At 45.5% G+C, this 22513-nt stretch overlaps 1 protein-coding gene across 1 annotated transcript in view; it reads left to right on the top strand.

Annotated features, from left to right (window-relative positions):
* Positions 1 to 22513, top strand: part of B3GLCT (beta 3-glucosyltransferase) — a 99413-nt gene that overhangs the window by 15874 nt on the left and 61026 nt on the right. Inside the window, exons 3-4 of the mRNA XM_074330078.2 lie at positions 4116 to 4155; positions 10434 to 10543. Coding sequence (XP_074186179.2) covers positions 4116 to 4155; positions 10434 to 10543 — 150 coding nt within the window. The remainder of the gene's footprint in view (positions 1 to 4115; positions 4156 to 10433; positions 10544 to 22513) is intronic.

Below are 22513 nucleotides of genomic sequence, written 5' to 3'. Positions count from 1 at the left end.
GAACCTAAACAGTACCAAAAAGACCACAGACCTTCCTGCTTTAATTGGTTCACTTCCCTTTATGTTGGCATTTGACTTCATATGAAGTAGATGATGATGATGGGAAATACTGAGTATTTGCTTTGGGCAGACACTACTCAGCCTTATATGCTCTAATTAAACTCTCACCACATCCCTGTGAAGTAGGTCTTGTAATTATGATTCCTGTTTGACAGAGAAGAAACTGAGGTCGGGGCTAGTAAGGGGTGGAGGCGGGAAGAACACAGACCCAATGTATGGCTGAGCACCCAGATGAAGGCAGGCATGCGGATTAATTTGTTTTACTCAGAGTCTGCGGGTGGCGGGGGCTGCTTGTGATGGGGAAGAAGAGGCCATTTTATCTCTTCTTAAAAGATTTCATATCACATTCTATTGAGGATGTCTACTTTTCTTTTGAAGGATTTATAAACGAAGGCTTACATAGATGGATTGCAGGTGTTCAAATCTGTTGCGCCTCAAAAAATAAAACTGGACCAAGGGTGACTTGATTAGTCCTTTCCCAGAGATGGGGACGCTCGCTGTCTGTGGGGCAGATGCATTGGTGAAAAACCTTTCTGATCTGAATAGCAGCTCAGTTGACTTATGAAATGTTGACAGCAAGCACGTTTGACTGATATTGATAGTCAGTGGAAGAAACATACGGCAACAGAAATAATAAAACAAATCATGTGTTTATTTCTTGTTGGGAAGAACTAAGCATTTTCATGATGGAAGCTGGAGACAGAATTTTAAATGTTCTGTCAATTTGTTCATTTAGTCTAATTTTCTTTCTTAAAGGGAAAATTACTCAAGACCATTCTGGTTCGGTTTCAATTCACGTAGTCCAGCTGTTTCTTGGATATTTTATTTTTACTGTTTACAAATTGAGCCATTTGAAGTGGCTAATCACTTCCTAGCTATTATGCCAGCCAGTCGGAGGGGCAGTGCTTGACGGCAAAGAGAAAGAGGTATAATTTTGGTTGCTTTTCTTTGGTTTCACAAAGATCTCTGATGGAAAGTCCAGTGGTGCTCCAGCTTGTTTCAGTTACAAGTCTGGAAACACTCAATTCAGGATCCTTTTTATTTTTCAACTTGTTGATAAGGTGACTGCTGTCATAGGTATTATTTTTAGGTTATTCTCAAAAGTTGTTTATATCTAATGATGCCCATTTTCTGAAAACCACCTCTGGAGGAAGACTGGACATGCATTTTCACGGGGGGTATGAGAAAAGGAACGTTGAGAAGGAGTAAAAAAATCTCAGTTTTAAACATAGTTCTGTGGCTAGAATGACGGTTGGATATTAGGAAAATCCTTTATCTTTTCTCAGCCTCTGTTGTTGCATTTGTAAAAGGAGGTTGTTCGATTGGATCATCTTCAATGCTGTTTTTTTTAATTGTGATAAAATACACACAACATAAAGTTTAACCACTTTTAAGTGTGCAGTCAAGTAGTGTTAAGTACAGTATTGTGTGGCCAGTCTCCAGAATTCTTTTCATCCCGCAAAACTGAAACTCTGTCCCCATTAAACAACTGCCCCTTCCCCACCCCAGCCCCTGGCCACCACCCTCTACTTCCTGTCTCTATGAATTTGACCACTCTAGGGACCTCCTGTAAGTGGAATCACACAGCATTTGTCCTTTGGTGACTGGCTGATTGATATGTTAACCTAAAAACAGGCAAAGTGAAGAGTCCACATGCATTTATTTGAGGTCATTAAGAACAGCTATTCAGGACGCACTGATTCAGGCAGAAGCTCGGGCAGAAGCCCAAATAGTGTTCTGATTAGGAGGGAAGGCAAGGGGTATTTTTGGGAAGGGGAAGGAGAACAATTAATAGAAGGAAGGCATTGTTGTTGGTGCAGATAAGGTAACAAAGTGATGCTAATTCTAAAGACTTGCTTTTACTTTTCAGTCCAGTAGTCCTAATATCAGCTTTCTTGTTATTTTTGCAAACAGTTGTTTGGCATACACTGTTGCCTTAGGCCCAGTGCAAAGGTTATTTTGCCCTGTTTTAACATCCAAAGGTTTGAGGCCTAAGACGTGCGAGGTGGTTCCTCTGGGATGGCAGGTCCTGCTCTGTTTATATTATTTTTTACATCACTTAGCATAATGTCCTCAAGGTTCAGCCACATTGTAGCATGTGTCAGTATTTCTTTTTTAAGGCTGAATAGTATTCCATTGTATGTACGTACTATATTTCCTTTATTCATTCCAATGCTATTTTGAGAGCTAAAATTTCCTGTTTTCCATGAGCCCCAAGGAGAAGACAGCAGATGAATGGTGGGAGCTGAGAGACCCTTCTGGATCCCCGGCCAGCACTCCTTCCCCGGGAGCAGGACATTCTGCTCAAAATCCACTAGCAGCAGCCCCTGGTGGCCCCGCACAGCTCGAGCAAAGCCCTCGGTCCTAAAGGCATTTAGAGTATGGGAGATGCACGGAGTCCACACATGCTGACTTAGGATGGTCCTGCCTTTGATACCACATTTACACAAGTGGGTTGAGCTTTCCAGTCTTTTTTTTTTTTTTCTCTTCCAAAAAGTATGTGTTTTATCAGGAGTAAGTAACGTGTCAGTTGATCCTGGGGTGAGCCAAATGAGTATGTAACTCTGGGGTTCTTTTCTTCATGACTCAGTGGTATTTCTGTTCTTGAGATAAAAATCATTTCAGAAAATGCTACCAAAGGAAACACGCTCCTGTGTTTCACTGTCTGCCCCTGTCTATTGTCACGGTCCCTTTAGCATTCTAAGAGACGGCATCTGTGTGAGGCTGTCTTGGCGTTTAGACTGCTCCCGGTTTGTTTGTGCGGGCTCCGCATCGTACTTCTCATTGCAGCCTGTGAAGAAAAGGGAAGGATATTTGCCATTGTCCAGCTGTCATAATTATAGCATATGGCGGTTGAAAGCAGGAAAGGACAATGAGAGAGAAAATGACTTCCTTGTCTGCCGGAGAAAACAATGGAAATGGCAGTTAGCTGCTGCCACTTGGCACTTTGTCAGAGAACCTTCACGCTTCTCCCTGGTTTCCCTTGGATCAGGACGAGGTGTTTCTGTGTCCACATCCAGATTCCGTGTGTGCAGCGCTGCAGCCCTAAGACACCCGGTCTGGGCCTGTGGCGACCATGTCCAGGGCCCCCGTGCAGCGCCTCAGGGGGGAGAGAACACCGCGCTACTGGTACTGCGCCACCTAAAAGATGAGAAGAACAGTCATTAGCAGGGCTCATCTTCACAAGGGCACACTACCAGAACTGATACTATCTCCGCTATGTTTGCAATACTTTAGAGTTTACAACGGTTAAAAAATAAATAAATAAATAATAATAATAAAAAAAAACGGAGCCACTGAAAAGTGGAGCTGGAGCTGCCGTGCTGTAAGAACGGCTTGCAGGTCTTAGGCCTCAAACCTTGATGTTAAAACAGGGCAAAGTGACCTTAGGCCGGGCCTAAGGCAGCATGCACATGTCCCAAAGAACTGTTTGCAAGGAGAACAAGAAAGCAGATATTATGACTACCGGGCTGATGACTACTGGATTGCAAGGTGAAACCATTGTTTAGAATTAGCATCACTGTGTCACGTTATCTGCACCAGTAGCAGTGCCTCCCTTCTGTTGATGTCACTGTCTCCGTCCCCTTCGCATAAATACCATCGGCTTTGTCTCCTCAAAGCACTACCTGGCTTCTGCCTGAATCAGTGCGTCCCAGTAGCTCCTCTTTCGGATCTCAGATAAATGCTGTTGCCTCTCACTTTGAAAGGTTTTTTACTATATTTTGAGGTTAACATGAGGTTTCTAAATTAATGTCCCGAGAACACTGTGAACCAATTAAGCGTTAGCTCCACGTCACAAAGGAGGAAAGAGCCTCAGCTCAATTAAGTGATGGCCAGGATCACAGAAGGAAGGGACAGCCCCAGCGAGGCGTGTGTCACAGTACAGAGGCACATCACTGCGCTTTTCCCCGCTTAATTTTGGTCTGTGTTTTTAGGCAAACATTTCTAAGCTCTTATCTTCCATTTCTTCCCTTAATGTGTACCATACATATTTACTTGGTGTATTGTTTGTGACGTGATGAGATTTATCTTTTTCTCTTTTGTTTAAAATGCAGAATTTGGAGAAAAGTGGAATATCAAGGAACAATGACATAGGTAAGTAATGATTTTGTTTTTAACAAGTGTATTTCTTATAAATTATGTTTCAGTGAAGTGCATTTTTCTTTCTGATTTTATTTATGGTGTAAATATTATTGTCCGAATACGCAGCCCAGCGTTTGCCCTCATGAAGACACAGGAGAACACTTCTCACATTGACATTCATGTGTAGTATGTATCAAATTAACATCTTGTATGCTGGATTTAGGTCCCTCTGCCATAAGTTACTGAGTTTCCAGTAAGGGCAGATTAGCTGTCAGGTGGGCCCTCTGGGGATGACAGGTGAGTCAGACATGGTCTCTGTGACTGGGGCCCACACCAGCAGGAGGAAAGGACATGCCGGGGCCTGCTCGTGCCCTTCTCTGCCTGGAGCCTTCTCCCCGCCGTGGACCGCAGATACCACGGGCGCTGCGGTCAGCCCTCCCACGTGTCCTCTGTGCGGTTCCTGATCCCAGGTGCAGACGCGACTGCTCACTCCTTTGCAGACACTTTACATTCCTGTCACCATCCATATACACTCTTATTTGCAACCTCTTTTAAACATCTCTCTCTCCACCAGTATATTGTGTCTTCAGGGATGTGGCCAAGAGTTAGTCTTTTCTGTATTCTGTGGGAAACATGCCCCAGTGTGTGGCTGAGGGAGGGTAAGGCCACACCTCTCCCCAGAGGGTGAGAACTTTGTCACCATCAGTTGTCCCACGGTAGGCGGGGGACCTGGAAAGTGGCCCTGGACAGGAGGAAAAGGTACGCCTTCCGTTCTAGGCCTTACTTCCTGGGCCTGGATTCTAAGGAGTTGGGAAGGCAGGAGAGGCCCCTGGCGGTAGCAGAGGATGGGGTAGTTATCTCTGAGGCCTGGCACCTGGGGGAGCACAGGGCCATGGGTGGGGTCTGCAGGCTCTGAGAGTAGCACTATGTGAGGGCACACATTGCATCATTCTTTTTCTTCTCTCTGTGAAAACATTCTGCATGGTTCAGCCACTCCTTCCCGAGTGGAGATTTTCTCTCTGTTGCTAACCCTGTGGGTTTGGGCATTTATCTGGATATTTATTTTATGGGAGCTGATGGGTCTCCCTGTAATAAAATGGTTAATAGATAGAGTAATGACCACCGTTGGGAACACGGGCTTGAAAGAGAAGTTACCTGGGCCAGAAATCTATATTCTTGGAATTGCGAATGGCCAATCTGGTGACACTTGGTGTCAGTTCATCTAAAAAAGACCCTAGGGATTATTCGTTTCACTTCCTATGAGTGTACAGGGCCGGGGGCTACTACGGCAGCTGCCAGTGGATTCCGAGTGTTCAGGTCATGTCTCAGCACTCAGGGCTGGGTGCCAGCCTTCCAGGGTGCGAGTCCTGTCTTGTCTCCTGGCTCACCGCCTGATCCATACACTCACTAGTGACATTATTGTCACCACGTGACACATAATTGGAGACTCTTCATGTGTGTGCCTGTATGTATGCTTGTCCCTTAAATCCTGAGGGTGCTTGTTATTCGGCATTTACCCAAAGAATGCCGCGTGGGTGTCCATCAGCAGGACACCAGCCTGATGAATCTGTGTCTCCAGATAATTTCTCACCAGGAGAGACCAGTGCTTTCAGAGTGTGTGGCACGCGAGGGTGCTCAGCCCTGCAGGAAGAGCGGGCCTTTGATTTCTTCACCTCTGGGGAAGAATCTCTTCCCCCGCAGGCCGCCTTTCTGACGTCCCCGGTTCTGAAGCCTTCACTTAACGCTCTTGGCACCTCAGCACTGGCTTCGGTCCCTTCCGAATCCTTGACTGATTTCTTTATCTTCCCTGTCACACTCATCATTATTGTCAGGCACTTAGTGTACGACTCATTTGTCGCATTTTCCTGGAGGAGAAACAGTGACAATCTGTCTTGACTTGTGACAGTGTTTGGTGGAAGCAAATTGCACTGAGTTTAGGGACGTGCAAGCATAGTGAAAGGAGGTAGTGGGACTGTCTTATTAGGTCCAGAGATGGGGCAGTGGGAGGTGTCGGCAGAGAAGACAGCTACCCAGGTGAGCTGGGATCTAGACGCCCCCAGGAGAGGGAGGGCTTAGCGTGCGTGTCAGAAAGTATTTCTCAGTGCTGATACAGAACGGCAGCAATTTATGCACAGACGCTTTTTTCGGCACTAAGTGGTACCAGCCTGGTTCTCCTCTGAAAGGGGCTAGGGCTGAACAGCACAGAGATGATTTTCTGTCGTTCCTTATTATCAGGGTTTTGGGAACCGGATGCACCCTTCCTCCTTTGCCTCACCCCGGCCACTCCCCTACAAGCAGCCTATTCCTCAGCCATACCTAACAGTTCCGATGTTCAGGGCTCTGAATTCCACTCGTTGTCCCGAACCTTTGCTGCTCTCTCTGTGGGGAGGGTCCTCCCCTGTCTTCTCGGGGTGTCCCCAGGACTGTATCCTCATCTCCTCCTCTGGGAAGGCTCCACCGTCTGGGGCGCCAGATGGCTCCTGAGCCCTTCTGCATTTGAAAGCGATTAGTCCCCAGCCTCTGAATGTGGCGTCAGAACCCTTCACGATCTGGTCTGGCTGACCCAACCTCCATCTCTAACTTTATGGCTGACCGTTCCCTATGCCCTGTTCTCAGCAATGCCCGACACACTTCCTGCTCACCACTCAGGGATGCTGCCGAGATAAGGCCGGCTGTGGGCTCGGTGATAACCCCACTTCTGTCTGCTGTGACCCTCTGAGCCCGAGCCTGCACAAACAGCTGCTTTTCAAAGGAAACTCTGCTAACACCTCCCCCCAGAAGCTCTTCTTGCACTACCTCCCCCCTCCTCTGTGTCCCCAGGGTTCCCCAGGTGGGCTCTTTGCATTCACCCCTTGTGTTATGGTGGCCTATCTTATTTTTTAAAAAAAAATTTTAAGTTTTACTTTTTTAACTGGAGTATAGATGGTATACAATATATTAGTTATGTTTATTTTAGGTGTACAATATAGTGATTCCACATTTTTATTCCTTACAATGTGATCACCTCACTAATTCTAGTAATCATCTATCACTGTGTAAACTTATCACAATATTATTGATATATTCCCCTTCCCCTTTTCGCCCTTCCCCCACCCTTTCCCTGTGGTAACCTTCTTTTTTGGTCCCTGTTTCTATGAGTCTGTTTTGTTTGTCGTTATTTTTTTTTTTTTGAGATTCCACATAAAAGTGAAACCATACAGTATTTGTATGAGTTGTATCACTTAGCATAATACCCTCTAGGTCTATCCATGTTGTTGTAAATGGTAAGATTTCATTCTTTTTTATGGCTCAATGATATTGCATTGTACATATGTATCACCTCTTCTTTATCCAGTTGTCTATTGACAGACACTTAGGTTGCTTCCATATCTTGGGTATTAAATTCTGCAATGAACATAGGGGTGCATTGTCTTTTCAAATTAGTGTTTTTGTTTTCATTGGATAAATGCCTAGAGTGGAATTGCTGGCTCATAAGGTAGTTCTATTTTCAAGTTTTTGAGGAACCTTCACACCATTTTCCATAGTGGCCGCACCAATCTGCAATCCCCCCCCCCCCCCCCCCCCCGCAACAGTGCATTAGACTCAGGTGCTGATGTGCAGGGACTGTGTTTGGTCACCTTTGTGTTCCAGAGTCTTGCACTTGGTAGAGTCTCAGGCAGAGATGTTTGCTGAATGAATGCACAGAGCATGTGTGACCAAGGCCCCTGGGAAAGGAAGGGGATGATTTCTCAGTAATGAAGAAACACGTACAACTCACAGCCATGACCCAGGTGTGTGAAAAGCGGGGCAATTTGCTTTTTCTTCTCTTGTAAAGCCTCTTCCCTGCATTGCGCGAGCTGGGGACAGTGGGAGCTTGGCTGAGCTGGCAGCAGTGGCAGGAGCTGGTTTCTGTGCTGAGTGCTGGAGTGACCTTTGATGGATGGAGCTGCCTTGTTAGAAATTGCATTATGAATTATTCTGAACATACAGAGCTACAAAGAGTAATATAATGGACCTACCTACCACCTAGCTTAACAAATGAAACGTTGCTAACAGCTGGAGCCCTTGAGCCACGACCTGGGTGTTGTGTATGAGTCGCGTTCGTCCTGTACTTTCACGTCGTGTGTACACACACATAGATGCGTGCGCTTGTAGCACACGCCCACTTCATGCATGTTTGCGTTCATCTTTGTACACCAGTGACTTCCATCATTGTTCCGTGGCCGCTTGCTTTTCTGCGCCTTCTGTCTCTACGATTTGTCTCCAGTGCCACCTGGGCTGATGTGTGTAGTGCTGCTGAATTTTTGTGACTGCAGAGTGTTCCGGTCAGTGGGTCTTGTTAGTGGGTATTTGAGTTGCTTCCAGTGTTTTCCTTTTACACAGTACTGCTGGAAGCGTGCTTGTTATAAATCCTCTTACACGCGTGGGGGTTTCTCAAGGACGGTTCATAGCAGTGGGGTTTCTGGGGCACTGGGAATGTGCCTCAACTTCATTACAGTTTGCAGAATTATTCCCTGATGTTTTACTTCATTCTTAACAAAAGTAGATCTTTATAACTTGCGTGTGTCAGTTTATGTTAATATTTCAGGCATAGTGGATGGACGATTACAGTTTAGCTGAACTAGAAGACACCATTTAAGCCTTATTGGGAGGACCGATTTACAGAGCCAAGAGCTGATTTAAAGTGGAGGTAGACACGGGCCGTCTTCATACTCACATAAACCCCCACCGAGAAGCACTGAGGTCGGATTCAGTTGGCTGTGCAGCTGTTCCTCTTACATTTTTTACGCAGTTTTAACCAAAGAGCATTTTGGATTATTTTTAGATCTAGATGGCTCACTGTGGAACGATTTGTTGTATGAATATCTGAGAGAGTGAATACATGAATGAAACTGTGGAACTGAACATAAGAGCAATAAAATATAGTAGAATAAAATTAAGACCAAGTTAGTGTTCCGGAGTTGAGGCGTTACAGGGAAAGGCTATGGTGGGGGAAGGTTCCCACATTCATTTCCTGTAAACCTGGCTGGAGGCTGTAATGAAATGAATGTGACACCTGCCTTCTGCCAGCGCCCCTGTCTGGTGGCAGGGTGCTGACACACGGCTGTTTCTAGTTCTCTTATCACAAGCTCCAAGCCGGGGAGGCCTGATGTGCTTCTCCATGGTGGCAGCTGAGCAGCCATGTCCCTCAGGACAACCTCCGATAGTCCTCCCGGTCAGGTGGGTGTGACATACCAGTGTCAGTCATAGACTCTGCTTGCTAAAGCCTGGCTGCTATGAAATTAAGACTGATTTCCTGAACAGAACACTCAGTTCTGGCTGGGTGCCTTGTGAGGGCGGGCCCGGAAGACTTGAGTTATGTATTCGCAAGCTCTTGTAAACACATGGGACATATGCAGTCACTGTTGAATGTCACCTTGGGGGACCATCCAGAACATTCTGGAGGTAGTATGTTAATTTGCTAGGGCTACAGAAACGCAGTACCACAAATTGTGTGGCTCAAAAACAGAACTTTGTCTAATGGCTCTTGAGGCTGGAAGTCTAAGATCAAGGTGTCTTCTAAGGCTTCTCTCCTTGGTTTGTAGACGACCGTCTTCTCCCTGTGTCTTCACTTCACTTCACATGTCCTCTGTTTATAAGGACAGCAAATACATTGGATCAGGGCCCACACTAACGACCTCACTTTAAGTTGATCACCTCTGTAAAGACCCAGGTCCAAACACGGTCACGTTCTGAGGTCCTGGGGCTCAGGATGTCAACATAAGTTTGGGGGACACAAGTCAACTCCTAACAGGTAGGGGCGCAATGTAGGATTGTGTGTGCATTGTTAAAAGGCTACTTGCGAGCAAGATTTTCAGCTGTTGGGGGGTCAGTGTTCTAGACATGGTCATACTTTCCCAGGTTCGCAGTTGTTCCTTTTCACAGGTGCAAGAGCAAATTCAGTGCGACCACAGGTGTGATCTAGTACAGGGAGCTGGTTTGCTTGCTGACTTCTAGGCAGGAAGTTTCGGAGATCAGTTTAAAAACAGATTTTATCATTGGAATTCCGTATACATTGATTTTTTTCCCGTAAGAGTTTTATTGTCTGAAGCCTTGCCTTATAGCTGTCTTGTTTTTAAACTTGTTTTCAAGTTTATTTCAGTTGTTAAAATATAAATACCTTTGGTGAACACACAATGTGATATATAGATAATATATTACAGAATTGTACACCTGAAATCTATGTAACTTTGCTAACAATTGTCGCCCCAATAAACTTTAAAGAAAAGTAAAATATAAATACCTGAAAATATTTTTTTTTTTGGTTCTAGATTTGAAAGGAATTGTATTTGTCATCCAGAGTCAAAGTAATTCTTTTCACGCAAAGAGAGCAGAACAGTTAAAAAGAAGCATCTTAAAGCAAGCTGCAGATCTTACCCAGGTATGTGGAGATGGTTTGGGATGTCCACTAACATTTATTTATTTTTGTTTATTTATTTTTTAAACCGCAATTACTTTATTTATTTATTTATTTATTTATTTATTTATTTTTATTGGGGAAGGGGAACAGGACTTTATTGGGGAACAGTGTGTACTTCCAGGACTTCTTTTTTCCAAGTCAAGTTGTTGTCCTTTCAATCTCAGTTGTGGAGGGTGCTGTTCAGCTTCAAGTTGTTGTTCTTTGAGTCTTAGTTATGGAGGGCGCAGCTCAGCTCCAGGTCCAGTTGCCATTGCTAGTTGCAGGGGGCAGAGCCCACCATCCCTTGCGGGACTTGAGGAATTGAACTGGCAACCTTGTGGTTGAGAGCCCACTGGCCCATGTGGGAATCGAACTGGAAGCCTTCGGAGTTAGGAGCACGGAGCTCTAAGGAGCTCTAACTGCCTGAGCCACCGGGCCAACCCTCCACTAACATTTATTGATACATTTATGTTCTCCAGAGCACTTGGTCTGTAGAGAATCAATTTTATTTAAATGAGAATAATTCTTCTGACTTGTTTTGCTTATTTATATTGACTGTTTATGGCTTAAAATGCACTAGTTAATTCCTAATGCTCAAAACATCACATTCTAAATTATTATATATATTTTTCAATTTAAGAGAATTACATAATTATATAGGACTGTCATGGTTTTGTCATAAAGTATGATAAAAGAAGTGGAAGAAATAACTTTTTAAAAGCAGGGCTTAAAATAGAGATAATTAACGTTCAAAATTTTGGTAACAAGTTCTAAGGCAATTTTCATGTTGAAATACCATTTTGATTAACCTTAGTGTGATGTTTCCTCTGTGAGTCTCTTAGTCTGTTTTTTAATTGGATATCATTAATTGAACTTTTGATTTGATATGTAATGTATTACCTGAGAAGGATCACGGAGAGAAAGATCGACACGTACAGGTCCATTTCAGTAAAGTTTAAAAGAGGCATGAACTGAATTTAATGCTGGAGGTTTGGGGCAAAGGGAGCTGCGCCTCGAGTCGCCTTGCTGGTGCTTTCTTCTGTAGCCAAGCGACAAACATTCCTCAGGCTGCTGCACCGCCTGCTGTGGCCTCCGGAGGGAAGTGTGTGAGTGTGGATGGTGCCAGCCATGGGGGTCTGGGCAGGCGCCCTGATGGAAGGCGTGTGTGCATGATGGATTGCTGTCTTTCTGTTGGTGGGGGCTGGGAAGTAGGGTTGGACGTGTCACAGGAAAAATGAGCCGCCCTAATGATACTGAAGGCTGAGACGCTGCTGGGATTAAGGCTCGTTGTTTCATCCCGAAATGCTTTACGTACAAGATTCATCCAGCCTCCCCACGTCCTTGGGAGGACAGGGCCCTGGCTCCCTTGCTTGCAGCATCACACCTTCTCAGGGGGAGGGAAGAATTGCCTGCTATAGGCAGATGGCTTTTTTTCGGTGGAGATTGGAGCAGCTGGATGAGTCTGGACTTCTCTGTCTGGAAACCCAGCTTTTAGAGAGTTTCTTCTATAAACCTTTCCTGATTTCCTCAGAGAGGCAGACATGCCACCACTTTGACTGGCTGGGCTTCTTCCGTTTGCTCTGCAGAAGCAGAATCCCTAGTGGAGTGGACACAGGAGGCTGTTGCAGGGGCGGGGGGCCGCCAGTAGCCCACACAGTTCCTCAGGTGGTCCCGGCAAGCACTGATGGAATGTAGGTCCATTGGGCCTTGGCAGCTACATTACTGTGCTCAGCGATGACATCAGGACAATTATGTGTCACTCGCTCCGCCATGAATGAAGATCTGTGCATCCCTGTGTACCCACGTGTGACGTTGCTCTCAGAAGTACCTTCTGCCTTGGGCAGGCAGGTCCGTGTGTCTCAGATTGTATACCTTCCCCACTGAATCCATACTAATCGTCCTTGACACTCAGGTGGAAATGGCAGCCTTTGCCAGCAAAGACCAGGCGACAGAGAGTGCCCCATATGTCCTCTACAAGTGGTCCCCTCTTTTATGTTTTGGACTTTTTTGTGCCAAGGGGTACTAACCACTGGCTCTCTGCCTGCCTTGCCCCACACTTTTTTGGGAAGCGCGGCTTACAGGGACCTCGAGGCTGGCCGTACGTACTCCCAGGACTCGGCTCAAGTGGGAATTAGGCATGTGGGTACCTTTTGGTGGGAGCATGGACATTACAGCATGTTCCTCCTTTTTGTCCTCTTAGGGACAGTGAGACTTGGGAGGGCGCTGCTTCTTCAGGAGGCTCGGGACCTCCACAGAGGGTAGGGCCCAGGTACAAGATTCCTGGATGTTTAGGGCTGGCTTTAGGCTTGGGGGCAGGACGATGGTCATAGGTCCCATCTAAGCCGTAGTCACAGGTCCCCATCTAAGCTGACCTTGTCAGTCGTGGTGAGGAGTGGAGGACAGGTGTTGGCTAGAGCTTCTCCGTGTCTCAGGAGTGGAGGCAGGAAGGCCGGCCATGGAGGGTGTGGATCCACAGAGCGCTGAGGACCGCAGGCTTGCCGCCTTTCGCCAGGACAGCCACACCAGAGCTTGTGAACCGAAGTCCCTGTCTCTGGGTCACCTAGCACTTTACTTGCCAGTCATTTAAACTTGTGACTGTTCCCGGGATCACCTTGCTGTGCCGGCCTTTATGACTTTGGCAGATTGTACACTTAAAATTTGTTCACGTTAAATGTTCTTACCGCAATACAAGAAAAAAAATTCAATAAAAATTCAATACTAGCTAGGTTGGGGGTGGGTGGGAATAGGAGAGGGCTTTCTGCATGGGCAGCCAGGTAAAGGCGGCCAGGTGAGAGGCAGGAGCACGGTGTGTATGGGCGCTGCCTGCTGTCCCAGGGTGGGGTCAGGTGGCAGGTGGCAATGAGGGCGGCCAGCCTGGACGGTTAGGCCGGGACCTGACCACAGAGGAGCTGGATGTCCTCTTGAGGACCCAGGCCTTTCCCAGGGGCATTTCTGGTATTTTGAAAGAAATGTCTTTGATGTCCAAGACACTGAGTATGTCTGGCCCCTGGCAGTATGCGCTGGGAGCGACCCCCTACCCTGTTACTAAAAGTGCTTCCTGTGAGAATTACTGCTGGGGAGAGCGTTAGGGCTGCAACCTTAGCTTTGCAGTTTAAAACCGTCACTCTGGTGGCTGTGAGGCGGGCAGCTTTAAGAGAGCCGGGGGAAGGGGGCCTGATTCTCAGGTGATGGTGGTGGGGTGACGTGGGGCCAGAGCTGGGGGACATCGGGCCCGTGTGGGGCTGAAGGAGAAGTGAGGACATCCAGGGAGGACTGAGGGCGGGTGGGGCCAGCCACCATCTGAGGTTGCAGGTGACGGGCTCTCAGAGTGACAGGGTGCCAATGACTCAGGTGTCTGTAGATGAAATCTGAGGTGGAGGGTCAGTGGTGGGGGCTGCATGTCTGAAGCTCAGGAGAAAGGTTTGGCCAGAAGATGGCAGGTCTGGGAGTCGGCTGAGAGCTTGTAGGTGCTTCCAGGGGAGCGGTGGGACCCTGGGGACCCGTGTCTGGGGGCTGGGCAGAGCAGGCGCAGCCCACCCAGGACACAGAGGACAGAGAGCAGGGGCCTCCTGGGATGGCATGTAGTGATCAGTCCTTTTCCCCTGAGGACTCAGGAGGGGCTCAAACTGTCCATGTCACTGGACAGTCTGTGTGGACTCCCGCCTGTACCCTCACCTCAGCAGCGGGGGACGCCATTGCCACTGTGTGATTATTTTTAATTGTGGTAAAAAGCATACAACATAAAATTTGCCATTGTAATCATTTTTAAGTGTACGGTTTTGTTCTGTAAGGTGCATTTGCATTGTGCTACCCGTTTCCAGAACTTTTTCATTTTCCCAACTGAAACTCTGTTCCCACTAAATAATGACTCCCCATTTCCCCTGCCCCAGACCCTGGGGACCCCCCTTCTCTTGTCTGTCTCTGTGGATTTGAGGACTCCAGGGGCCTCCTGTAAGTGGAATGACACAGGATTTGTCTTTCTGTGACTGGCTCTTTTCACTGAGGACGATGGCCTCCAGGCTCAACACCCGCAAAGCTGTAGCTTCTGGCTGCGTGTATCGTTAGTGTTACTTTGACAGACTCTCCTCCAGGTCCTGCTGCCCTGCAGGTGACCTCCATGCTCATTTGGGGCCCCACGTGGGTGCCCGTGTGCTCTTTGTTCTTTAGGGCGTCTGTCCCACCCTCAGCTCTGCGCTCCTCTCCTCCCCTGTCCCCCAGGGCACCTACTTGTACAATGTCAAACACAGTCCATCAAACAATAGGATCGTCGCCGGTGAATTATTCTTGGCTTTGAAAACTTAGAGAACAGCTCCGTTCATCTGAAGTACTTAACTTTTCTTGCACTTCGTTCTATGCTACTTAGTTTCAGTGTGCTTATACTTAACTTTTATTGTCCTTGACATTTATAATTTTTACTTCAGACAATCTGTTTTGTAGGTGACTCACGTTGCCACTAGGTGGCAATATTGGTTTTGCATTTCAAGACTCGTAATTAAGCAGTGTCATTAAGCAAACCCCTCTCCTCCAGCATTTAATTTCTGTGATAATAAGAGGAATATGGACTAAAGTAGTAAGGAAACCACTGTTTAATGATAAGATAGTCTGTTTTCCCTATTCTGAAATTCTTTCCCGGGACGGAAGCTAGCTGAGTACTCAAGTACAGTAAGTCCTCACTTAACATCGTCCATAGGTTCTTGGAAACTGTACAAGGAAACCAGTTCTACCCTAGGCTGATTGATAGAAACAAGAGTTAAGTCCCCATGGCATATTTCTGGTCACAAAAACATCACCAAACTGCTAAATAAAGGTCCAAAACCCTTCTCATATTAAACACTGAAACCAACATGAACTCTACATCCATTTAAGAAAGATGAATAAACACAAGTGAGATAATGATTTTCCAGCCCGCTATTCCAGTTCAGGGTGGCAGTGAATGGAGCCCATCACAGCAGCTCAGGGCGCCAGGTGGGACCCACCCTGGACAGGACGCCCTCCCATAACACACCCACTCACACAGGGACAGTGGGATGTGGGGGGCGGGGAACCAGAGTTCCTGGAGAAAATCTACAGGTTTTCTCTGCACATAGACAGAGGCCCCGGCAGGGAACCGATACTCGGTTCTCATCAATGTTGTAACAAAACATTGAACAGACGGCATTATTCGAGGACCTGCTATAATTTGTAGAAAACGTCATCCCTCAGGTTCAATTCACTCAGTAGATCCAGAGTGTCCTCTAATGACTTAGAGCATATATGTTTGGATTAACAGGTCTTTGGGTAGTTGAAGTAGCCCGAAAGATTTTAGAGTGGGCAGCTGTATTTGGTACTGGTTCCTTTCTTTCTCTTTATAGAGTTCTTTAGCCTACATGTGTGCTTAAAAGTTGAATTGATCCCATAAGTAGCATTTTAGAGATCCAAAGATTGTTGACAGCTAACACGGGCTGCAGACAATACTTGGGGCAATGACGAGGTACCCTGACCCAGAGCTACATGCAAATAGAGAAGTGAGATTCAGTTCCGAAATGCACAGAACAGAAGGAGACACGGTCACTCTAAGAGGCAGGTATGGCTCCCTAGTTAAAACTCAACTGGAACTTGTTTTAAGAAATTGACATATTCTGGAGGAAGAATGGACAGCTCGGTCATCAGCCCTGGAAGCTTTGAGACTTGGAGGCAGAAGATGGCAGGACGTCCCCAGCACCGTGGCGGGGAGTGCTGGCTTCTTCGAGGAGGGGACGGTCCCATGGTTTGGCAGGTGTGCACTAGACTCTAATAAGCAGGCTGTGTGGGGCCAGAAGGCCTGAACCAGGACGCCTTCAGGTGGCAGTTTTGGGTTTCTCCATCGATTTGTCCACCATGGGCATTCACAAAAGTGGCTCAGTGGGGGGGACGGGGGTGCAACAGCAGTCAGTTTGATCGTTTGAATATTTATCTGACAGCCCAAAATATCTGTTCCTCCCACACTACCAGATGTCTGGAATTGTTGTTTGTTTATTCATTACTGTGGTCGGGTTGTGCTTGACTACAAAGTCTGCCCCCAAAAATGAAAGTGCAGAAATGTAAGGATTTCTGTGATTATTCATCTGCTTCTAGCTGGTCTCTTTGCTTCGTCAAGTCATTACCTGTGCCCGTTGGGCCTCAAGGCACCAGAATGCGGTCTTACTAAAAACACAAACATTTTTCATCCTTATAATGACTGAATATACAACTTTCTATGTGAAATTTAATCCTGTACTTGGAATTGTTTCTAGAGTGGTGAAAGCGTTTTCGTTTTCTGAAATAATTGGGGTCACGGTAAGTTGTTATTCTCATCTCCAGCTTTCAAACTGGAGTTTATAATGGCTTTGAAGTTGATAATGATATGTTTCTTCCAATCAATAAGCCAGCAGACTTCACCAAGTGTACTTTCGTGTGTGGAGTGCCATTCTGGATTGCAGTGGAGCAAAGGGTTAGAAAAGATTCCAATTCTTTGAATTATTGATAAGATAGATGGTATTTCACAATAGAAAGGACTATGTCACTGAGTAGAAATTAGAAGTCCAAAATGAGTAGTATGTGAAAATGTTTATTCATCCAATATTCTTTGGACATCTATAGTGACAGTAGGTACTGTTGAATGTGAAAGGGCATCTCTAAATAACTCATGGGGCCCTCGAGAAACACAGTGCCCATTGAAAGCTGTTTAAGAAGCAGAGCGATACGTAAAAAGCACGAATTAACATAGTGCTGACTGTGTGTGAAACCCGAGGATACATAAGGAGGACTTGTCAAATCAGGTGGGAAAGACAGCGGACATGAGCTGCAGGTGTTGGTTTAGAGCATGGACCCGGGACTAGATGACGGGGATGTGGATTGTCAGGAGTTTACTGTTGGGGTGCCACGTGGAACTGGTATTTGAGGAGGCACAGTGTGGGGACAAGTACAGCGCATGTTAGCAGTGGGATGGCAATCTTTTTAGATTGGAACAGAAGGAAAGCAAAGTGGGTGAGATGGGGAGATGTGGGGGACAAATACGGGGTTCTTAAGTGCACATCTGTAGATGTAAGGATACAGAGTTTGAAGAAATGCTATTTTTTTTCTGAGCTTATCTCCCCTCATGACAGGTGGAAGGGCCATGTGATGTTACAAAGATTGACTAAAGGTGCGTGGACAGTTCCTGTGAAGACCTCCGAATTAATCAGGCACTTAGTGCATTTCATTTTAAATGCCTACTATGTGCATATAGCATCTGGGTGTCCGTTATGATTTGACTTCTGTTTTCTGAACTTAAAAAAAAATCCTTTCCTGAGTAGATGTTTGCGTGAAAAATCGTCTGTCTTGTATGTTACACGAGTGGGAGCAGACAGCCCAGAACCTGGCGAGCACTCCAGCACAGTGTCTTATGACGATGGGGTGGAGAGGTGGTCACAGGGAGAGTCTCTTTCACCTTCTGGATCTTGGGGTCCAGTAACCAAGGGGATCCTACACTGAGAGAATTTTGACTGAAGCTTCAGAAGTGTGTCAACACTTGCCTAACATTAAGGAAACCATTATTGTTCTCCAAAGGAGATTCAAAATATGATGAAATCGGAAACAGTAAAGGAAAGAAGATGAAGCATCATTTTGTGTGTGTATTTTTTTTAGTAGGTCCTAATAAAATAAGGATTTGTGCACCATTTTGAAGACCCTGAAGTGTGACCTTTAACCTTCGCACAGGGCAAGGGTCATGCTAGATTGGGAAATCAACTTTGTTGGGGAACAGGGAGGTGAGAGCTGGCAGAGGGAAGGATGGAGTCTGGAATGACGCAGGACCTGGGATAGGCCGGAACCACAGGTAAATTATGGTTCCATTTTTAAGGCAACCTGCAAATACAGAAAAACAAATTCAGAAGTGGGATATGCTTATAAGGTTTCAATTCTGGAGGTTGGTACAGCTGTGAATTACATTTTATGGTAGGTGTTGGAGCACATTTTTCGCTTTAGGCCAAATGGAGCCCGGCTAGCTGCTGCTTAGAAATCTTCCCACTCTCTCACCTCCCCCGACTAGAGAGCTTGTGATGGGAACACACACTTCTAATTTTACTGCCTTTTTCTGTGGTATGAACTTTGTTTAAAACCTGGCAGACTCTTAACCTTACAAATAAATGATTCTTTTTGCTTGCTCACAGAAAGTTTTGGAAATCACTATTTTCTTGAGAAGAGTTAGTCAGGCCTTGAGTTATTAGTTTTAAAAAAAAACCCTCATTTTCATGAAATAAGCCAGGAAAGGGAGAGCAAAACCTTTATAGATCATAGAGCAAAGAAGCTTGATCAAGATGGCCTTGTGTCTTCTATTGTTAGGGATTTCTTAATTGGCAAGGAGACAGCGTAAGGTACTCCCTTAGGAGCTTGGCTTTCAGAGTTGAGTCATTCTCACTCAGCTTTTCTTTTTAGGTGAGAGTAATTAGATACTTAATCACTCACTAAAAGTTTGTTTTTTGTAGTCACTGATAGTTAAGTAATCACATTAAGTTATTTGTTAAATTGGAGATTTGATGACATTGCCGTTGAATAAGAATGGTCATCTATTCATTTAATAAATCTTTATCGGCTATTTACTTTATGCAGAGGCTTGGGAAAGCTGCCCCAGAGGCAGAGCAGTGAGTCCACTCCTGGGGCAGGAGTCGCTCAGCAATAATGATTATCTGCGCTGTGTGGACGGGCGTGCTATGAGTGCCCGTCTTTTCGTCTGTCCAGCATTTGAACCCCTCTCTGGCCCTGAGAACCTGGCCCCGTGTGTTCTGGTGGGGTTGGGGCTTGGCCCACTAAGAATGTCAGAGGCCAGACACTGGTCTCCCCGAGCTCGGGAGGGGGCCTGTGATGGAGTGCGTCCGGGTAGACATTATTGCCACCCAGGATTCTGAGTCTGGAGCCAGGGACCCAAAGAAGCTGGTCGCTTTAGAACTCACTGTAGTGTCAGCTTGGTTCGGACATTTGAACTGAGCCTGGAAGAAATAGTAAGAGTTTGCTAGACTCCTGCCAGGGTCACCTGTGTGGACTGCCTGGATGGAGGCTGTCCCTCGTGGGTCTCACTGCTGTTAGCGGACGGTGCCTGTCAGGAAGGTGAACTGCTGTGTGAGCCAGCACGATGGTTCACGTTGGGAAGGTGGCCTCGGAGAGACGCGTGAGATGTCTCATGCATGGGGTCCGGGCCTGGAGTGGAGACACAGACTTGGAGCTGCAGGGTAATCCCGGCTGGCTGTCACTGCGTGCGTGTCCCCATTGTTATTTTATTTGGTGCTCAAAGCCACACAGTGCTGAGCTGTTTTCAAGCGTCAGCGCATGTAAGTCTGTGAAGTACTTACTGTTATCCTCCCCATTTGCAGAGGGGAAGCTGAGGCTCCGACTGAGTGACACGCCCATGGTCACATCACTAGTGAACAGTGCAGCTGGCCTGTGTGTCCTTTTCAAGTGGCCCCAAAGCCTCTACTGTCTGTGTGGCTGCCTCCTGACACGCACCTGGGGCTCTCGTCACCGGCGGGCCGGAGATCAGTGCAGCGGGCGTGTGCAGAGAACTCCACGCTGCTTAGGTGACAGTGTCCTGTTCACGCCACCCCTTTACCTGGCTTTATTTTTCTTATGCCATTTATCCCTGACATTATCTTTTAGATTTATTTGCTTATTGCCTGTCTCTTTGATTAGAATGTGAGCTCCAAGAAGGCAGGCACTTGGCCCTGTCTTTTCACAGCTGTTTACTGTGTTCCTAGAACAGTGCCTGGCACACAGTAGTTGCTCCACAAAATAGTGTCAAATCCATAATAATAACAATTGTCACATGCATAGCATGTGCCAAGTGGAGGCATGTGTTAACTTGTTGTTTTTATTCCTATGGTAGATGACATGAGACGAGATGACAGAGGCACAGACAAGCCAAGAAACTTGCTAAAGGTTGCACAGCCCAGAAGAGATGGAGTGAGGATTCTGATTAAGTACTTTGGCTCCAGAAATCAGGTCCTTAAATACTAGGCTTTACTCCCTTTCATGAATGAGTGGATGGTTAGTTAAAACAGATTTATAGGAGCTATAAAAATGTACGTAGTAATGCGTTTCAAAGTAAATACGTAGTTTATAAGAATAAATTTTATAAATAATGAGATCATATTTTTCTCTTGTTAAGAAAGGACAGTTAATGACTAAGGTCTGCGTCTGGAAAAAAAATTTTTTTTTTTTTTTTTTTTTAAGATAGGCTCAGATTCCTGGAAGATATGTTATTATAGCATCATATGTAATCTCCTGGTCCATAAATAATACTGGGTTTTTAAAGGCTAGTAAATCTGTCTGATCCATGCTTCAAACAGCACACTCCACCTCTCTGCTATCATCCTCGTAAGATACACCAACTTCTTAGGGAAGAAATTATAACAGCAAACAGATGTTAATTTTCATCCTAATTTATTTGTTGGTCTAAAAGCTCAGTTCAGCGCCTGAGAAGTATATCATAGCTGGGATTTAGAAATGCAGTTGAACTGGAATCAGTCTTTAAACTGAAGAAATATCTTGACATTTGCTTTCTAATTGAGTGCTTGGTCTGAATGAGACTGAATTAGACCATAAGCTCATGTACTGCTAAGCTTATATTTTAAATTAAGGTTTGGACAAGTTATAAACATTGGGAAACAGTCTGTGAAGAGGGGAAAGGCCAGATAATGGAGTTAAATGAGTTGAATTCTTTCCAGACACAGGCAGAAAAACTAAAGTGGTTCAGAACCAAACTTGCCCAATAATGAAAGTTACTTGTGATATTTTCTATGTTAATCTATTTTCATCCACGTTCAAATGCTGCCTTTTTTTATTCATACTATTTATTTTTCTAGCTATACATTTTCATGGTTTTTCCTCCTCATTAAGAACAAGGGGCTGAGCATTTTTAGAATGCTCGGTTATGGAGTCAAACCCCTTTCTCTAATGAACATAATGAATATGTGTAAGAACCAGGTACTGAATTAGAGTGTTGGTTTTGAGTTTGCTTGTTTTCGGTAATTATTAGCAGCTTTAAATGTGAACATGTGCCTCAATAACAACTAGGTTCAAAGGAAGTCCTGACTGAAAGTCCAGTGGGCTTTCTGAGTTCAAAGTGCTTGTTAGGACACAGGTTGAAGCTGACGATGGAAAGAAAGGTAGACTTTAGTTCAATGGGACAGGTAGAGATGCCATAAGAAGTTCAGATCACTGTAATCAAGTTTTTCTTGTTTTTTGCCTTTTCTGTCATTTACCCACATGTGGTCATTTGCATTTTTAGCTCCTTTATGCTTACCTCTGCTATGGCGTTACCTCCTTGTTGAAAGGATTTTTCCTTACTTTTCAGGTTAGAAACAGTTAAGTGTCCGGGTTCTGTTGAACAGGCATCGTTTATAAGACAGGGCTGCATGCCTGACTGTCCAAATCTCCCACACCTTTTCTTCCTTATATTCCCCTTGATTTTTCATTTGAAAACTTTCTCAGTCATTCTAGATAAAAATGCTTCACCTCTAAAAATGCCTTACGGTGGTGATACAACACCTTTACAGAGGTCTGAATCCTGTCATGGTGTTAAGACAGATGGAAGGAACATAAATTATGACCATTCCGAGTGGTAAGAACTGGGATAAGATCATCTGATGGAAAATTTCACTGTGACCTTTTAAATTATTCTGTCTTAGAAGTGCTAATATATGAACATGTCTGTAAGTATTTGAGTCTTCTGTAGTCACAGAATTTATTCACACACACACACACACACACACACACACACACACATACACACACACACACACCAAACAGGAATAAAAGCTCATGGGGCTTTTTGAGGATTAGTAGACAAAAATCTATTTATAATTAAAGTGACCGTGGCTTCATCAAGAGTTGATGAAGACCAGATTCTGTGTCAAGGGAGAACTTACTCTGTCCTCCTGAGACACAGGTATTCACACCCCTGTGGACACAGCTATGAACACA

This window comes from Rhinolophus sinicus, chromosome 16 (genome assembly GCF_057876585.1).
Source record: "Rhinolophus sinicus isolate RSI-liver-muscle chromosome 16, RSI-T2T, whole genome shotgun sequence".
In the NCBI taxonomy this organism is placed as follows: domain Eukaryota; kingdom Metazoa; phylum Chordata; class Mammalia; order Chiroptera; family Rhinolophidae; genus Rhinolophus; species Rhinolophus sinicus.
This window is presented reverse-complemented; position numbering and strand designations above follow the sequence as displayed.